This window comes from Orbicella franksi, chromosome 10, assembly GCF_964199315.1.
Source record: "Orbicella franksi chromosome 10, jaOrbFran1.1, whole genome shotgun sequence".
Lineage (NCBI taxonomy): Eukaryota > Metazoa > Cnidaria > Anthozoa > Scleractinia > Merulinidae > Orbicella > Orbicella franksi.
In genome coordinates this window covers 2,996,781-3,013,469 of record NC_138154.1, presented here as the reverse complement: position 1 = coordinate 3,013,469, position 16,689 = coordinate 2,996,781, and the positions used below count along the sequence as shown (strand labels likewise).

The window sequence follows — 16,689 nt, the reverse complement described above, 5'->3', positions numbered from 1 at the left end:
AACCATTGCGATTGATTTCTTGATCACTGTTGCCGCTACTTCTTTAGTCCCCAATGAACTCGCATAACGACAACAAATTTGATTTTAACACTTTTTTAATAACCAAACACACGTCCAAGTTTTACAAAATCAGTTCCACGTGAGTCCGTCCGGGTGGTTACAAAGTTTTGCAAACTACTTCATGTCATTGACACGAAACGTCACGATCAAAATAAAACAAAAATAAAATACTGTTCTTCAGCGGTAACATCCTCCCCCCGTGTTCGCCCGATTTAGTTGGTCGAACACTCTTCAAGGACGGCAAGTTTTGTCACAGGGCGTCTCATTACTTCAAACTTCGTTTTCACGTCTGCTGATCTTACAATACTGTCAAGTCCAGGAAAGACTTTTACGATCCTACCAAGGGGCCAGAAACCTCTTGAAACTGCCTGATCAACCACTAACACCAAATCTCCGACCTTGACATTTACAGTAGGTTGAGTCCATTTCTTTTGAGTAATCAAACCAGGTAGGTACTCTCTTAACCAACGACTCCAAATATGATTTGCCACCACTTGTGCTTGTCGCCAACGTTTGCGACTTGACCACTCCTTGTCGTCAACGATACCGGGCGGTAAGTTGAGAGATCCTCTTCCAATGAGGAAATGATTCGGTGTCAGAGCTTCAAGGTCATCCACATCCGAGCTGACTTCAGTAAGCGGACGACTGTTCACAACCCATTCCACTTCAGCAAAGGCGGTAAGCAACACCTCATCAGTAAGAACTTGTTTCTGTAGAACAACATTAAGGGCTTTCTTGCATGATCGTACGAGGCACTCCCATACACCTCCCATATGAGGTGCGGCAGGCGGGTTAAATACCCACTGAATTCCCTCTTGGCTCAACTCACTGCCGATCTTATGCTGATTCCAGCCATCGATGCATTCACGTAACTCACGGTCTGCTCCTACAAAGTTTGTTCCATTGTCGGAGTAAATCACAGTTGGTTTACCTCTTTGAGCCATAAACCGCCTAAGGCACATGATGAAGGAATCGGTTGACAAGTCAAATGCAACCTCCAAATGAACTGCTCTAGTCACCAAGCAAGTAAAGAGACAACCATATCTCTTCTCCTCTTTTCTAAGATGCTTCACTTTAAGAGGACCAAAGAAATCCACGCCAACTTTCGAGAATGGTGGTGCAACACTTAAGCGATCATATGGTAGACTTGCCATCAAGGGTGCTTCTGGTTTCGCTTTTCGCCTTCTGCAGTAAGAAAACTGATGAAGGATCTTTCGCACTGTAGCACGACAGCGTAAGATCCAATACTGTTGTCTCAACTCATTTCGTACTTGGTCCACTCCTTCATGTTTCAATTTCTCGTGACAGTTCATGATGATGAGATGGGTCAACTCATGATCTGGTGCTAGTACCACAGGGTGACGACTGTAAAATGGAATATCGGCTCTCTCAATTCGACCTGCACGAATGATTCCATGCCCATCAAGGAATGGTGAGAGAGATACCAATTTGCTCTCGCTTGAAACATGCTGTTTCGACTTGAGAACTGCAACTTCTTGAGGAAAGGATTCTGCTTGGGCAACGCAGATCCAAAACTTTCGAGCTTGCTCCATCTCTTCAACCAACAAAGAACCAATGTGACGTTCAGATTTGGGGTGCTTACAGTTATATATAAACCGTTTCAGGTAAGCAGTTACTCTGAGAAGCTTTGTTAGAGATGAGTATTTCGCTGGAGATAAGAAATCGTTCTTTGAACCTTTCACCACACCAGTCCAAGTAATGGCCATTTCTTGGGCTTGTGGGTCATCATCGGACGGCTTGGGAATTTCAAGCTTTGCATTTCCCTTTGGCCATCTCTCTTCAGGTAAGTGTAAGAAGGCAGGGCCATTTACCCAACGACTCCCAGAAGTAATAGAGCTCACTGGAAGTCCCCTGCTGCCATCATCTGCAGGATTTATCTGTCCAGGACAGTGGTTCCATTGGTTGGGTTCGGTGCTGTCCAGGATCTCTCCAATTCTATTAGCAATAAAGGCGGGGTGGCGCTTAGACACTCCACGAATCCACTGAAACACAGTACTGCTGTCTGTCCAATAATAGGTGGAAGCAATGATGTAATCATGTTCCTTAATCACTACAGCAGCCAATCTTGCACCCAAAACAGCAGCCTGCAGTTCAAGCCTTGGGATGCTCAAGGGTTTCTTCGGGGCTACCCGAGTCTTCGCTGTAACAAATGCACATCGCACTGCTCCACTGACATAGCAGAATCTGAAATAAGCCACTGCGCAAAATGCTTGTTCACTGGCATCTCCAAAGATGTGAAGGTCAATAACAGACGGGTTGTCTGGTATGTGACGATAGAAACGGGGAATGTGAAACTGTGCAATTCCATCCAGCTCTTCCTGCCATTTGGACCACTCCTTTAGAAACTCTGGTGGCAGTGCATCATCCCATCCAATACCTAACTGCCACACATGCTGGAGGAAGATTTTTGCTCTGACCAGAAATGGAGCTAGAAATCCAATCGGATCAAAGAGGGATGCTATCAAGCTCAGAATCTTCCGACGCGTGTCCGCAATGTCTCTCTTCACCACTTCATAGACAAAACAATCTGAGCTGGTATCCCAAACGACACCAAGAGCACGTTCCATAGGCATTACGATGCTTTCCTCCACAACCTTGATAGAGGGCGCTCTTTCCGATTCTGGTATTCGCTCGATCACTTCTGTCTCATTAGAGATCCACTTGGTCAAGTGAAAAGCTGCTTTGTTTAGCATTTCAACAAGTTCTTGTTGCAGTTCCAGAGCTTGATCACTTGATTTAACAGACTTGAAAAGGTCATCCATGTAAAAGTTTCGCTTTACGGCAAAGGCAGCATTCGGAAACTGCCTCTCATTATCTTCTGCACTTCTCAACAGAGCATAGTTAGCACAGGTTGGCGCACATTTGGCTCCAAATATGTGACGCACATACTGGTAGACTTCTGTCAATGATTCAGGAGATTGACGCCGCAGAAATCGAAGGGAAGCTTGATCTTCTTCTGGGACAGCAACTTGGTTAAACATCGCTTCAATGTCTCCTGAAAGTGCAACCTTTTCTTCTCGAAACCTCATGAAAATTCCAACAAGGTTGTTCATCAAATCTGGGCCACTAAGAAGTTGGCTGTTTAATGATGAGCCTTGAAACTTTGCAGTGGCATCACATACTCGACGAACCTTCTCAGGTTTCTTGGGGTTCAGAACAGGGTGGTGAGGAAGGTACCATTTGCGCATGGCTGGTGCAGTTGCTTCCTCCTTAGTAAGCTTTTTGATGTATCCCTTTTCCATATCCATGTCAATAGTTTTCCTGTATCTTTCTGCCAACTCGGGATTACGATTAAGCTTCTTCTCCAGAAAATTCAGACGTTGAGCAGCTGCAGCAAAATTGTCAGGAAGTTTGACTTTGTCATCACGCCAAATCAAAGGAACCTCATAACGACCATCCACTTTACGTGTACTTTCATTCAAGAATTTCATGACTCTTTCATCTTCAACTGAGCGCTGGGTATCATTGTCATAACGACAACCAAAGTTCTCTGTTCGCCACCAAGTTTTTACGGTGTCATTGAGTTCCTCATCCGGAGTCGCCACATGAACTTTACAAACAGATTCACATTCTTGAATATGGCCAGGTAAGCGACCAGTAACAGTCCATCCAATCCTAGTGCGAACACCAACAGGGGAACCCTTTGGACCATGTCGAGTTTCCAGGGGAACAATAAGTTCCGGGACATCACTACCAAGGAGCAAAGTGACTTGAGTCCCAGCGACTTCAGTCAGCTCCAAGTCTGATAGGTGTGGCCATCTTTCTTGTAGCTCATCAAGTTTCACTTTCTTCTCTGGCACATTCAGGTGATCAACTACAAGAACTCCATTCACATCAAATTGGGTACCAAAGTCATTCAATCGGCTGACTTGTACATTAACACGCTTTGTCATAAGCTCAGATGTTTTCTGAATTCCATTTAAGACCACACTTTCCAAAGGACCATCCAAACCAAGTCTTCCAGCAACATCTACTAACAGCAAGCTGCAAGTGCTTCCTGTGTCCAGCATAGCATATGTGTTGAAATATCCCTTTGGACCATAGAGGGTTACTGGTACTACTTGTAACAGAACAGAGGTGTGACTGCTTCTGTGAGATGTGTTAGAATGTTCAGTAGACGAACCAACTTCGGCTTGTGCTACTGGGTTAATAGCAGACACTGCATCACTGCTTTCCACTGAAACATTTCTCAAGTTGTGCAACAGAGCATTGTGTGATTGCGTACACCCATTTACACCACACTGTTTTTGATTTGAACAATTGCTAAGCCAATGTCGAGGACTGAGGCAACAAAAGCACAACTTATGTTTCTGTACTTCATTTAGGCGTTCTTCCACACTTAGAGCCTTAAACTTGGGACAAGAAGATAACTTGTGTTCCTGCCCATCACCCATAATGCAAGAGGACTTTGTTGGCCTGGGGCAAGGTGAAATGTTACTTGAGAAAGTGTTCTGTTTTTCAGTCATTCCATTTGATCCACCAGACCGAGGTTTCTTATGAGGTTGGAATGGAAACTTACTTGACATTTTTGGGTAACAACAATCATCATAAATATCTGCCTGACCTTTTAACCACACACTGAAGTCATCAAGACTAGGTCGTTCCAGTTTGGTAGCTTTGGTGTTGTCCTTCCATTTGATTTTGAGCCCCTGGGACAGTTTGTCAACGGCAAGGGAAACATTAGCTTCTGCTTTCAGATCACTTTCATATCCAAACTTCTTAAATGTCCACACAGTAGTTGACACAACATCTGACAGATTTCTCACTTCTTGAGGTTTGTCATTTTGTAATCGAGCTGTTTTTTTCAGTTTGTCAAGTGTGACTTTCACAACAAGGGAAGGTTTGCCAAATCTGGATTCCAGTTCTTTCAGTGCTTCATAGTAGGAATCTCCACTGTATCCATATCCTTCAATTGCAGACTTCGCTTTACCAATAACAGAGTTCTGAAGATGTTGCATTTTGCCATTAAGGGACAGATTAGCATCATGAACAATTGATTTAAACATCGAGGACCAATCAGACCAGTGTAAAGGGTCACCATCAAACTTACTTAGGCGTAACTTTGGAAGAGAGTCACGAGTAGAATGACCACAAATGTTTGTTTTTCGGTTGTCCGTACTAGTTAAAGCTGGATGCTGTACTCCACTTTGTAAATCTCCAATCCACGAGTGATACAAAGGCAATGTTTCATTAGGTTTTTTCGTGCCCTGAGGTGCAATAAATGAAACAGCTGACTTTGGCTGTTGTAACAAAGGTGAAGGTGTAACAACTTTTGTAGGGTTGTCAGGTGGCAATGCAGTTCCATGATTTGCTCCAGTTCCTTGCAACAAACCAGGGAGTAGTGGAGGAATTATTGTTAACGGTTCATCAAGATTAGATGATGGAACAAATTTCAATGAATCATCCTCAAAATCAAGCAATCGATTAGACAAAGCTTCCGGATCATTAACTTCATTTTGTACCTTTTGTAACACTGCTGCTTCTGCTGCGAGGCGTGCAGCCTCGTCCTTGGCTTCCTGAGTCTTTCTTCTTTCTTCAGCCATGAATTTTAGCCTTTGAGCTTCATCTTGGACAAGTTCAAGTTTCCTTTTAACCTCCAGTTGTTTTTCGAACTCCTCTCTTCTTCGCTGTTCCTCCAAGGCAAGTTGTTTGGCTTTAATTTCTGCTGAAGTAATTTTGGCGCGAATTTCGCCCGCTTGGGAGACATTTCTTGTCGAAGAAGTTTTCCACGATTTCACCGAGCTTAATCCGCTAGAACTTTCCTCTGCCCGCTCGTCAAGATGTGCGTTGGCCTGAAGTTTAGCGTCTTCGACTCTATCGAGTTGTTCTTCATACCAATCTATTGCGGCTTCGTGCTCGTTCTCTGGGATCACTGAGACGAGTTCATCATTGAGGCCTTTCGCTTCGTTAAGATATTCCTGCAAGTTGTTGACATATCCACGTATAATCGCTTTTCGACCATACTGTTCGATGGTGGACTCTAATTTCTTCAACGTGTTCGTGATCCTTCTTTTGATGGCTGCCCGTTTGTTTTTTAAAGTAACAATGTTAGTACTCACAGTACGAGCTGAATCCCAATGGCCAAGATGGCGACCGCCATCAGTCGCTTCGGTCGATTCCATACCAAATTCCAAAATCTTCGCCACACCAAATTCCAAATTCTTCAATTCGCTCGTTCTAATCCGGCTCGAAGGACCAGAAAATGTTGCCGCTACTTCTTTAGTCCCCAATGAACTCGCATAACGACAACAAATTTGATTTTAACACTTTTTTAATAACCAAAGACACATCCAAGTTTTACAAAATCAGTTCCACGTGAGTCCGTCCGGGTGGTTACAAAGTTTTCCAAGCTACTTCATGTCATTGACACGAAACGTCACGATCAAAATAAAACAAAAATAAAATACTGTTCTTTGGCGGTAACAATCACCAATCATGAATTGATACCACTTTTGACTGATATGACTCCCATAGAGTAGCCCATTTTATTATATGTAATCCAAAAATAATTGCACAGCGCGAAAAGACCTAAATACAAGTTTAGTGTTACTGTATTATGCAGGGCATGTACAGTGGTGGTCTAGTAAAAGATAACAACAGGGGCAATGGTAAACTATTCGTTCTTTTTATTTCATAATTTAATCTCTTCGTACTCAACAAGATTGTGTGCTCCCAGTGGTTCCAAGCCATTTGGAACCTTACGTGTTATGGATAGAAATTGTCCTACCCCTACCCCCTAAAATGCGATGACAGCATTGCGTGACAAAGAAACAAGGAAACGCTACAAGCAAGGATCCAAGCCATCAAACCATGATGATCAAACGTAATATTTTGGTGTAGTGTAAAGCAAGCAACTATCTACAAATGACTTAGCTGCTTTTGACTTAGATGCAGTGATAATCACTGTTACTTTCGTAACTCGTTTTCTTCTTTGTTTTGTTTAAATAACTATTACTTATTAACGATTATGTACATTTTTTTTAAGTTTTGCTATTCATGCTGTGATTGCTGTGATCAATGCAAATTTTGCAATATAACCTTTGGAATCAAGTAATTACAGACACCATATTTTTATCAGTTTAGTTACGCCATCTATGTTTTCGCTGTTATTTTATGCTATCGCTATCATCGCTATCGTGCTAAGCTATCTTCCTACCATTGCTACCCTCGCGGGAGCAAGATCAAAGTAAGTCTTTGCTACATATATTTTAGTTGTAATCGTGTTGTTATAGTTTAAGATTTATGTTCCATCGGTGCCCTTGATTTATCTTTTGTATCGTAACTAGTATTAGCTTACATAAGCCTTTTGTATCGTTTTGCTTTTAGTTCGAACCACACAATCACAACCGTTACTATGACTTCTCATCACAAGTTCATCTCTATTTTGTTATCCTGATTTCTATATTGTTGATTCATCGCTCCTTCCAATAAGCGCTAACGATTGATTTTACTGTGACCTGGTTTCCTTGAATTACAATGTGCGTTCGAGTGGTTCAAGCTCCTTTTAAGCCCTAATCCATACGTGGCTTCGCTTCCAGAAAGTCACATCAGTTCGAGTTTGACGAAAAGTTTTGCGTTGTCCATCATTTATTGTTGGATTTTCTACCTTTACGAGGACTTTAGCTACACTAGCTAACATAACCGTTGAAACACGTGTTGTTCACTTCAAGTTATGCAATAAGCTATCACGTTCCACAACACGCGCGTGGAAATCCTACACCGGTTATGGCCGACAAAGAAAGCGAACAAACCACAGATGGTGAACATGAATCACTTCGAACTATTTCTAAAGTCAGGCTAGAAAATGTTACTCTTGACTGGGACGGAGTTCGATCCGAAAAACTCCTACAGCTTAAAAGAAGCAGAAGTTCTAAGAAGGGAATTCTTACTAAGGCCCAAAACGAAATAAAAGGGTTGATGCTGAATTCTAAGAATTACAATCTAGTAAAGGACAGAATCGAAGAATTCAAACAACTCTTACAAGAGTTTAAGGAAGCCCATGCCGCTTATCATTCTCAACTTCCTGACGAAAACGAAATTAAAGAGTCGAATGATTATTATGACGCCACAGTTCTCTTAGGAATGGATTTGGCACACGATGTCGGTAATTGGATCTCATCAACAGCTACTGAAACAAGGTTACCACAAGAAGAGTTACGCCCTGAGGATTCAATTAGCAATGCTGGTTCTCGTGCCAGTTCAAAGTCATCTCACCGCTCGAGAAAAGGTTCGTCGACTGGCTCCCATGCAAGTTCTCACGCAAGTTCCCGCACGAGTTCAATTTCAGCCACTAAGACGAAGGCCGCCGCTAAACAAGCAGTTTTACAAGCCAAAGCTGAGAACCTTGAAAGGTTCCACGCCCTCCAAATGGAAGAGCTAAGCATCCAGCAACGAAGAAGAGCTTTGGAACTCCAAACAGAGATCGGAAAGGCACAAGCTGAGGAGTTGATATACGCAGAAGCAGAGGCAGATCATGTGGCAAGCCCTAGATCTTTAGATCCAGTTGCCAACCGGCCTACATACTCTGAAAGCGCAGTAATCGGTTGCTCATCAGAATCCCAACCGCCAGAAAACGAGCCGACATTGGATAAGACCGATAATAGACCCCAGAATTTTACTGAAGTTCCTAAAGTTAGCAAACCTCTCAACCCAAATGCCGACAGTTGGCCATGTGATGACCTGAAGCCAGTAGTTAAGCCGTCTTCTTTGCTTACTGTTAAAGAGGAACCTGCGAAAGAAGCTTGTGGCCCACCCGACACGTTTCTTTAAAGGTTGTTAGCTACTCAAAGCCAGCAGAATTCCGTGATGCAACAGTTACTCCAGCGACAACAAGAGAGCACACTTGCCCTGACGCTCCCTCAGCCAGAGGTGCCTACTTTTAGCGGAGACCCTATTGAGTACTGGGGATTCATACAAGCCTTCCAAAACATAATCGAAAGCAAAACCACCAGTGATAGCGCAAGATTATACTACCTGGTGCAATATACATCCGGAGAAGTACAAGAGTTAGTGTCCAGCTGTTTATCTATGAAACCTGAGGAAGGATATCAGGAAGCTAGAAGTCTACTTAAGAAACGATACGGTCAAAGCTACCGGACTGCTACTGCCTACGTTAACAAGTTAACAAAGGTACCACCCATTAAAGCAGAGGATAGCTCCGCACTACGGTGGTTCTTGATTCTGCTCACTAGCTGCAAGAATACTCTTAAGGAAATCGGCTATCTTAACAAAGTGGAGAATCCAGATACCCTAAAAATGATCGTTAACAGGCTGCCATATGGATTGAAACTGAAGTGGCGTGACGTCGCTGACAGGATCACCAAAACGGAAGAACGGGAAATTACCATAGAAGACATAAATAATTTTGTTACCTCAAAGGCTCGAGCTGCCACACACGCCATCTTTGGAAATGTTACGAAGGACAACCCAGTACCTCCCAGAGGATCGAAGTTCAGAAGCAAGCCACCCCTTAAGGCGTCCAACTTCGCCATCGACGTGGTCTCACAGCAGAAAACCCACACACCAGTTAACGGTAACAACCAGAAATGTCCTCTCTGTAATGCCCGACATTGGCTGTCCTGTTACGATGAGTTTAAGAAGAAGTCTCTGAAAGACAGATTTAATTTTGTCCACTCTAAGAACATTTGCTATAACTGCCTTGTGCCTGGCCACTTCTCCAACTCTTGTCCGAAAGAAAGCTTCTGTCGCGTAACTGGTTGCAATGTCCACACCAAACACTCCTCCTTCTTGCATCCCAAGAATAATGGACCAGCTGCTAATATCGCTTCCGGAGCCAGCGGAGCCAGTGGTACAGGGGCTACACAGCAAGTGGACAATCAGAAGGTTCACAACGGCTTTGTCGATGGAAGAAATGAAACTCTAGGTCCACACAACGAACAAATTCAAGCATCTGCAACCGGTCTTGCTATCTTGCCAGTTAAAGTGAAAGCAAAGGGCTCCGATCGGATGATTCAAACCTACGCATTTCTGGACAATGGCTCCAACGCATCTTTCTGTTCAGAGAAGCTAGCTAAGGAACTGAACTTGTCGGGAAAGAAAACCACGTTGTCATTAACGACTATGGAAAAGGAGAATAGCAAAACCGATTGTCGTGTTGTTAGCTTAGAAGTACTGGACTTGGATGAGGAGAACCTCTTCAAGCTCCCAATCGTGTTCACAAGACCAAGCCTGCCTGTTACTACCGAAAGTGTCGCGAACCAACAAGATGTGAAAAGGTGGCGATATCTCTCTGAAGTCAAGATCCCCAATATTGATGCAGATGTCGGCTTGCTCATTGGCAGCGACGCTCCAGAAATCCTTGAGCCTAAGCAGGTTATTCCGAGTCAGAATGGAGGACCGTACGCTACAAGAACCACCCTCGGTTGGGTGGTAAATGGTCCACTAGGCAAGGTTACGAACACTAACACTTGCACCGCTAACTTCATAAAGGCCGACCTGCGACTAAATGAACAGTTTCAAACTTACTGCGACATGGAATTCAAGACTCAGCATATAGTGAAGCTAGATTGATGTCAGCTAACGATAAGCACGCTATGGAGTTAATGAGGGGCTCTATCAATCTGGAGAATGGCCACTATCAGCTTGCCCTACCCTGGAAGAACGACCCCCCTTGTTTGGAGAACAATAGGTCAGTTGTTGACCATCGCCTTAAGCTGCTAAAACGGCGCCTATCAAGAGACCCAGAGCTGAGGTCCAAGTATAAAGATTGCATCAAAGACCTCTTGAAAAAGGGATACGCAACTATAGCCCAACCAGCCGAAGCACAAGGCAAGACATGGTATCTCCCCCACCACGCCGTCCAACATCCAGCCAAACCGGGAAAGGTACGTGTCGTGTTTGACTGTTCTGCCAAGTACCACGGCAAGTCTCTCAATGATGAACTCTTACAGGGGCCGGATCTTACAAATTCCCTCGTCGGAGTATTGACAAGATTCCTCCAGGATCCGGTAGCATTTATGTCAGACATGGAAGCGATGTTCCACCAGGTTCGTGTGAACCCCGAAGACCGCAGTGCATTACGTTTCCTCTGGTGGCCTGATGGAAATCTGGATCTAGAGCCAGAAGAATACATGATGACCGTCCATCTATTTGGGGCTGTATCTTCCCCTAGCTGTGCCAACTTTGCTTTGAAAAAGACCGCGGCAGATAATGAAGCAGATTTGAGCAGTGAGGCTGTAAGAACGGTCGAGCGAAACTTCTACGTGGATGACTGCTTAAAATCCGTTGATTCAGAAGAAGATGCTATCCATCTATTGAGCGAGTTATCACAACTCTTGAAACGAGGAGGTTTCCGGCTAACCAAGTGGCTGTCAAACAAGCGCAAGGTTGTTGAATCTGTCCCTGAGCTGGATCGGGCAGCGTCCGTCAGAGATTTGGACTTCGACCACACCCTTACAGAGAGAGCCCTTGGGGTACAATGGCATGTGACTTCAGACACGTTTGGCTTTAAAATTGCTACCAAAGATAAACCACCCACCAGAAGAGGAATCCTCTCCATGATCAGCTTGATCTACGATCCACTCGGCTTTGTGGCTCCCTTCCATCTTTCTGCCAAGATTCTCCTTCAAAATCTCTGCAGGAAGCAACTTGGTTGGGACGACTTAATCCCTGAAGAGGATCTAATATGCTGGAAGAGTTGGTTGGAAGAGCTACCTAGACTGGAGCAGTTCTCTATCGATAGGTGCTTCAAGCCTCCGAATTTTGGTGATATCAGTTCCTGCCAACTCCTCCACTTCTCTGATGCCTCTCAGGTGGCCTATGGTGCTGTTTCCTACCTCAGGCTCGTAAATGCCCAGCACGAAGTTCACTGCTCGTTCGTTATGAGAAAATCCCGCTTATCACCTCTAAAGCCAGTGACCATCCCAAGAATGGAACTGTCTGCCGCTGTGCTCTCCACGAGGCTGGACAGAATGATACGCCAAGAGATAGAACTCCCTATCAACGACTCCTTCTACTGGAGGGACAGCACTTGTGTCCCGCGCTACATCGCTAACGGTGAAAGAAGGTACAAAACCTTTGTGGCTAACCGAGTCGTTGCTATTCGTGAGCAATCCATCCCAAGCCAATGGCATTACGTTGGAACAAAGACGAACCCTGCTGACGACGCCTCCAGAGGCTTATCAGCCGAGGCTATCATCACAAGTAACCACTGGACAAAGGGTCCAGAATTCCTTTGGCTGTCCGAAGAAAATTGGCCCCAGATGCCCGGTGCGATCTACAAGGAGATCAAACAGAAACCTTTAGAAGAAGTTGCTGCCACATTTGCAACCATGACCTGTCCTCCAGATTATGATGTGGAAGTTTTCAAGCGATTTTCGTCGTGGTACTCGTTAAAGAGGTTCGTGGCGTGGATACTCCAATACAGAAATCGGCTGCGAAATGCCGTCACCAGAAGACAGAAAGGAGACCTGCTGCAGTCCCACCACGATCAGAAGATTGATGCCTTGAAGGTCCACGAGCTAGAGGAAGCCGAAAGAGAAATCATCAAGGTCGTCCAAAGTTGCTGTTTCAACGACGAGTTGCTATCTTTACAGGGCTCTGCCTCTGAAGCCACAAACCCCCTGAAGATAAAGAGCATGAAGAAAATCAAGCCACATATGCAAATTGGACCCAATCCTTTTGAGAGGTCTTATATGTTTAGGAGGTCACCTCCAACGCTCAACGATCAGTGAAGATGCTAAACATCCAGTCAAACTACCAAAGCAGCATCACGTGTCTGACCTCATCATTCGTCATTATCATCTACGCTGTGGTCACTCTGGTCTTGAGCATACGCTGTCAATGATTAGAGAGAGATATTGGATTGTTCAAGCGAGAATCTCCCTACGCCGAGTTCTGAACGGATGCTTCCACTGCAAGAGGACACAGGCATCCGTGGGACAACAGAAGATGGCAAATTTGCCCGAGGACAGAGTTTGCCCATCCGAACCTCCCTTCAGCCATGTTGGAGTCAATTGTTTTGGCCCCCTGCTTGTACGTCGTGGAAGAAGTGCAGTAAAGAGATATGGTGTCCTATTTACCTGTCTGCAAGTTCATGCGGTTCATATCGAAGTTGCTCATAGCCTAGACACCGATTCTTTCATCCATGCTTTAAGGCGTTTTATCGCGAGAAGAGGCCAACCTCAACGCATACGATCTGACAATGGCAGTAACTTTGTCAGAGGCGAGAAGGAACTGCGAGAAGCCATCCAAGATTGGAATCAGCAGAAGATTCATGACTTCCTGCTAGCTAAGAACATCAAATGGGTTTTCAACCCTCCAGCTGGTTCGCATCACGGCGGCGTCTGGGAAAGATGTATCCGGACAACCCGTAAGGTGATGAAAGCACTTCTGCAAGACCAACTGCTGGACGACGAAGGGCTGCATACCTTGCTGTGCGAAGTGGAATCCATCATCAATGGACGCCCATTAACTAAGGTTTCAGATGACCCCAGGGATCCAGAGACCCTAACATCCAATCACCTGCTACTCTTGCGGTCGGGTCCCACATTGCCACCGGGAGCATTTGTCAAAGACGACAGCTTTTCGCGCCGCAGATGGTGTCATGTGCAGTACCTAGCTGACGTGTTCTGGCATCGCTGGATGCGCGAATACCTGCCAGCTCTACAAGAGAGACAGAAGTGGAACAAAGCCAGTAGAAACTTCGCCGTCAATGATGTGGTCCTGGTCCTTGATAAATCTACTCCACGCGGTTCGTGGCCACTTGGAAGAGTACTAGAGGTTCATGAGAGCCGAGATGACGGCTTAGTACGGAGTCTAAAAGTGAAGACGAGAACATCCGTTCTCACTAGACCAATAGATAAAGTTGTTCTGTTGGAGGCCGCTGATCAGAAATGAACTGAAATTTGTTTTGTTTTTTCTTCTTTTTATTATAAGGACTTTATTATAGTGTTTTAGTTAAAGACGTTTGCCTGTTGTTACCGCCTTTAAAGGGGCCGGAATGTTACTTTCATAACTTGTTTTCTTCTTTGTTTTGTTTAAATAACTATTACTTATTAACGATTATGTACATTTTTTTTAAGTTTTGCTATTCATGCTGTGATTGCTGTGATCAATGCAAGTTTCGCAATATAACCTTTGGAATCAAGTAATTACAGACACCACATTTTTATCAGTTTAGTTACGCCATCTACGTTTTCGCTGTTATTTTATGCTATCGCTATCATCGCTATCGTGCTAAGCTATCGTTCCTACCATTGCTACCCTCGTGGGAGCAAGATCAAAGTAAGTCTTTGCTACATATATTTTAGTTGTAATTGTGTCGTTATAGTTTAAGATTTATGTTCTATCGGTGTCCTTGATTTATCTTTTGTATCGTAACTAGTATTAGCTTACATAAGCCTTTTGTATCATTTTGCTTTTAGTTCGAACCACACAATTACAACCGTTACTACGACTTCACATCACAAGTTCATCTCTATTTTGTTATCCTGATTTCTATATTGTTGATTCATCGCTCCTTCCAATAAACGCTAACGATTGATTTTACTGTGACCTGGTTTCCTTGAATTACAATGTGCGTTCGAGTAGTTCGAGCTCCTGTTAAGCCCTAATCCACACGTGGCTTCGCTCCCGGAAAGTCACAATCACATGTGTCGAAAGAGGGTCACACTCATGGTATTCAACCATTAACTAAGTTGACAGTTGGCGATGAACATCGGACATTATGTAAACAAAAGCAAACTTCTGCTTTATCTGCGATGAATGGTGAGAGAAACACGTCAAATCATCTTTGGACCTGTCTTTTACAGCAATTGAGGTTACAACATTTCAAAATTATCAGCTGTGTCTATTTCAGCTTAATATAGGTCAAGTCATGTGGCGCATGCTAAAATATACGTCTAACCCGTAAATTGAAATTTGACGACGGTTGGTCAAATATTTGCATTTTTAACGTACTTTGAAAAGCTCTCGCATCACTCACAATCATTTGTCCTAAGAAATATTTACAGGAATCTGTAGACCATCTTTCTGCAATTCAACCACCTGAAGCTTAATCCATTTGAAGGTTTCGCAAATGGTGAAAATTAGTTACATTTATGAAGTACTTTCAAGTGAATGAAATACATGCCTTCAAAATTTAAGTATTTTGCATCCAAAAAGACAACGCAACATTCCCTAATATCAATCCAGTACACATTTAAACATTGCACAAAAATATTTGAGTGTTTTAAAGGCAGAAAAATGATGTGGTTTTGCATGCGAGGCTCTCGAACTTGTTTAATAAAATGGTGCGTTAAATGACGATTTAAATGGAATTTGGTAATCTGCACAGTTCTTTCAAATAAAAAGATATTTTGCCAAAAAAACTATCCAGTAGTTTTTGTCATGCCCTAGCCTATCTACCATGAAAATTTGAGCAAAATCGAATTTTCGACCCTTGCCGAGTTATTTTCCATATTTATGAACAGGGACTCTTAAGACCACCTGATAGATTATTCTGTTTGCTTCTTTAAATCTATACACTAATATGAACCGTGAAAATATTTGCACTTGCAAAGGTAACATTTCAGGGCTGGGTTGTTCAAAACCTGATTTAGCTAACCCAGGATTAGTGAGAATTTTGATTTGAGTTTTTAAGTTTTGGAAAGTTTTTCTGTTTATACTGTTTGTCCTTCAGTTTTAAGCTTGACTAAGCTCGAACTACACTAAATGCAAGCAGTAAAAAACATTTTTTTGCAAGGAAAATTAATACTTCAGTTAACTTTTAATCCTGGGTTAGTGTTAACTGGCCTTTGAACCATCCGGCCCAGGATGGCAGGCCAAGTGTGTGCTCAATAAAGTGTGTCTGCCTTAAGGCTTGTTTAAATAGGTAGGGAAAATTTTTTCTTGATTCTTATTACACGATTATTTATTTAGATTAGCTACATGGTGATCTGTCTTGCATGGAGTGTTCCACTCTTTTACAGATTATCCTTATGGCTTTGCCTGTTTGTGTATGCCTTTAGACTTAGATTTAATTGCCATTAAATTGTAATAAATAAAATAAATAAATAAATAAAAAATCCGAGACGATCAGGGATTACACTGTTTTGCAACTGTCCCAGAAATTTTCAGACTAATGAAAGCAGAAAATTGTAGACATTCTTGATCATCTGGGATGGTCAGTGACAAATCAGAGAAATCAGGAGCATTTCTATTTCCCGACACATCCCAGATTACAGTGATGGGTCGGCAATTATTAACTGTGCAGCCATGGGCAGCGCACAGTTCATGTTCTACCCGTGGTTTATTTTTTTTTTCGTTGACCAGACCCAAACTTCCTCTTGGCCAAATTTTGAATAACCACAACCTGTGATGTTTATTTGCCAAAAGCTGTTGAAACATTAATGCACAGGCAATGCTACGGATACTGTTTTCTTTATTTGTGTGTAAAATATATTTTCTTTTGGTTTTATCGAAGCATTGGATTCAAAGGGAATAATAAATATGCTAGAAAAGTTATTACGTTGGCCATGGAATGGGCTGACATTGCAGCTTTCACTTTCACCTCATGACAAATAAGATCTTGTTTACTTTGCAAGTTTATTTCGCCAGGAGCGAGTCTTTTAGTTTACCAAGTAGTTTTCGTACTTTTAGACAAGAGAA

General features: G+C 43.2%; 4 protein-coding genes across 4 annotated transcripts; 3 read left to right on the top strand and 1 right to left on the bottom strand.

The window, feature by feature from the left end:
* Positions 1-272: 272 nt before the first annotated feature.
* On the bottom strand, positions 273-6,203 carry LOC145501422 (uncharacterized). The gene has a single exon (XM_081480905.1). The coding sequence runs from the start codon at positions 6,201-6,203 to the stop codon at positions 273-275; it is 5,931 nt and encodes a 1,976-aa protein (XP_081337031.1).
* A 2,683-nt stretch (positions 6,204-8,886) lies between these two features.
* Positions 8,887-10,611, top strand: LOC145501420 (uncharacterized). The gene has a single exon (XM_081480904.1). It carries the CDS (start codon positions 8,887-8,889, stop codon positions 10,609-10,611), a length of 1,725 nt encoding a protein of 574 aa, XP_081337030.1.
* Positions 10,611-12,773, top strand: LOC145501419 (uncharacterized). Its single transcript, XM_081480903.1, has one exon. The coding sequence runs from the start codon at positions 10,611-10,613 to the stop codon at positions 12,771-12,773; it is 2,163 nt and encodes a 720-aa protein (XP_081337029.1).
* Positions 12,774-12,990: 217 nt separating this feature from the next.
* LOC145501418 (uncharacterized) lies at positions 12,991-13,938 on the top strand. Its single transcript, XM_081480902.1, has one exon. The coding sequence runs from the start codon at positions 12,991-12,993 to the stop codon at positions 13,936-13,938; it is 948 nt and encodes a 315-aa protein (XP_081337028.1).
* Positions 13,939-16,689: the final 2,751 nt, after the last annotated feature.

What these genes read in the sequence shown, in the direction of transcription:
- LOC145501422 (XM_081480905.1), bottom strand. Translation starts at nt 6,203, where the DNA reads ATGGAATCGACCGAAGCGACTGATGGCGGTCGCCATCTTGGCCATTGG.
- LOC145501420 (XM_081480904.1), top strand. Translation starts at nt 8,887, where the DNA reads ATGCAACAGTTACTCCAGCGACAACAAGAGAGCACACTTGCCCTGACG.
- LOC145501419 (XM_081480903.1), top strand. Translation starts at nt 10,611, where the DNA reads ATGTCAGCTAACGATAAGCACGCTATGGAGTTAATGAGGGGCTCTATC.
- LOC145501418 (XM_081480902.1), top strand. Translation starts at nt 12,991, where the DNA reads ATGGCAAATTTGCCCGAGGACAGAGTTTGCCCATCCGAACCTCCCTTC.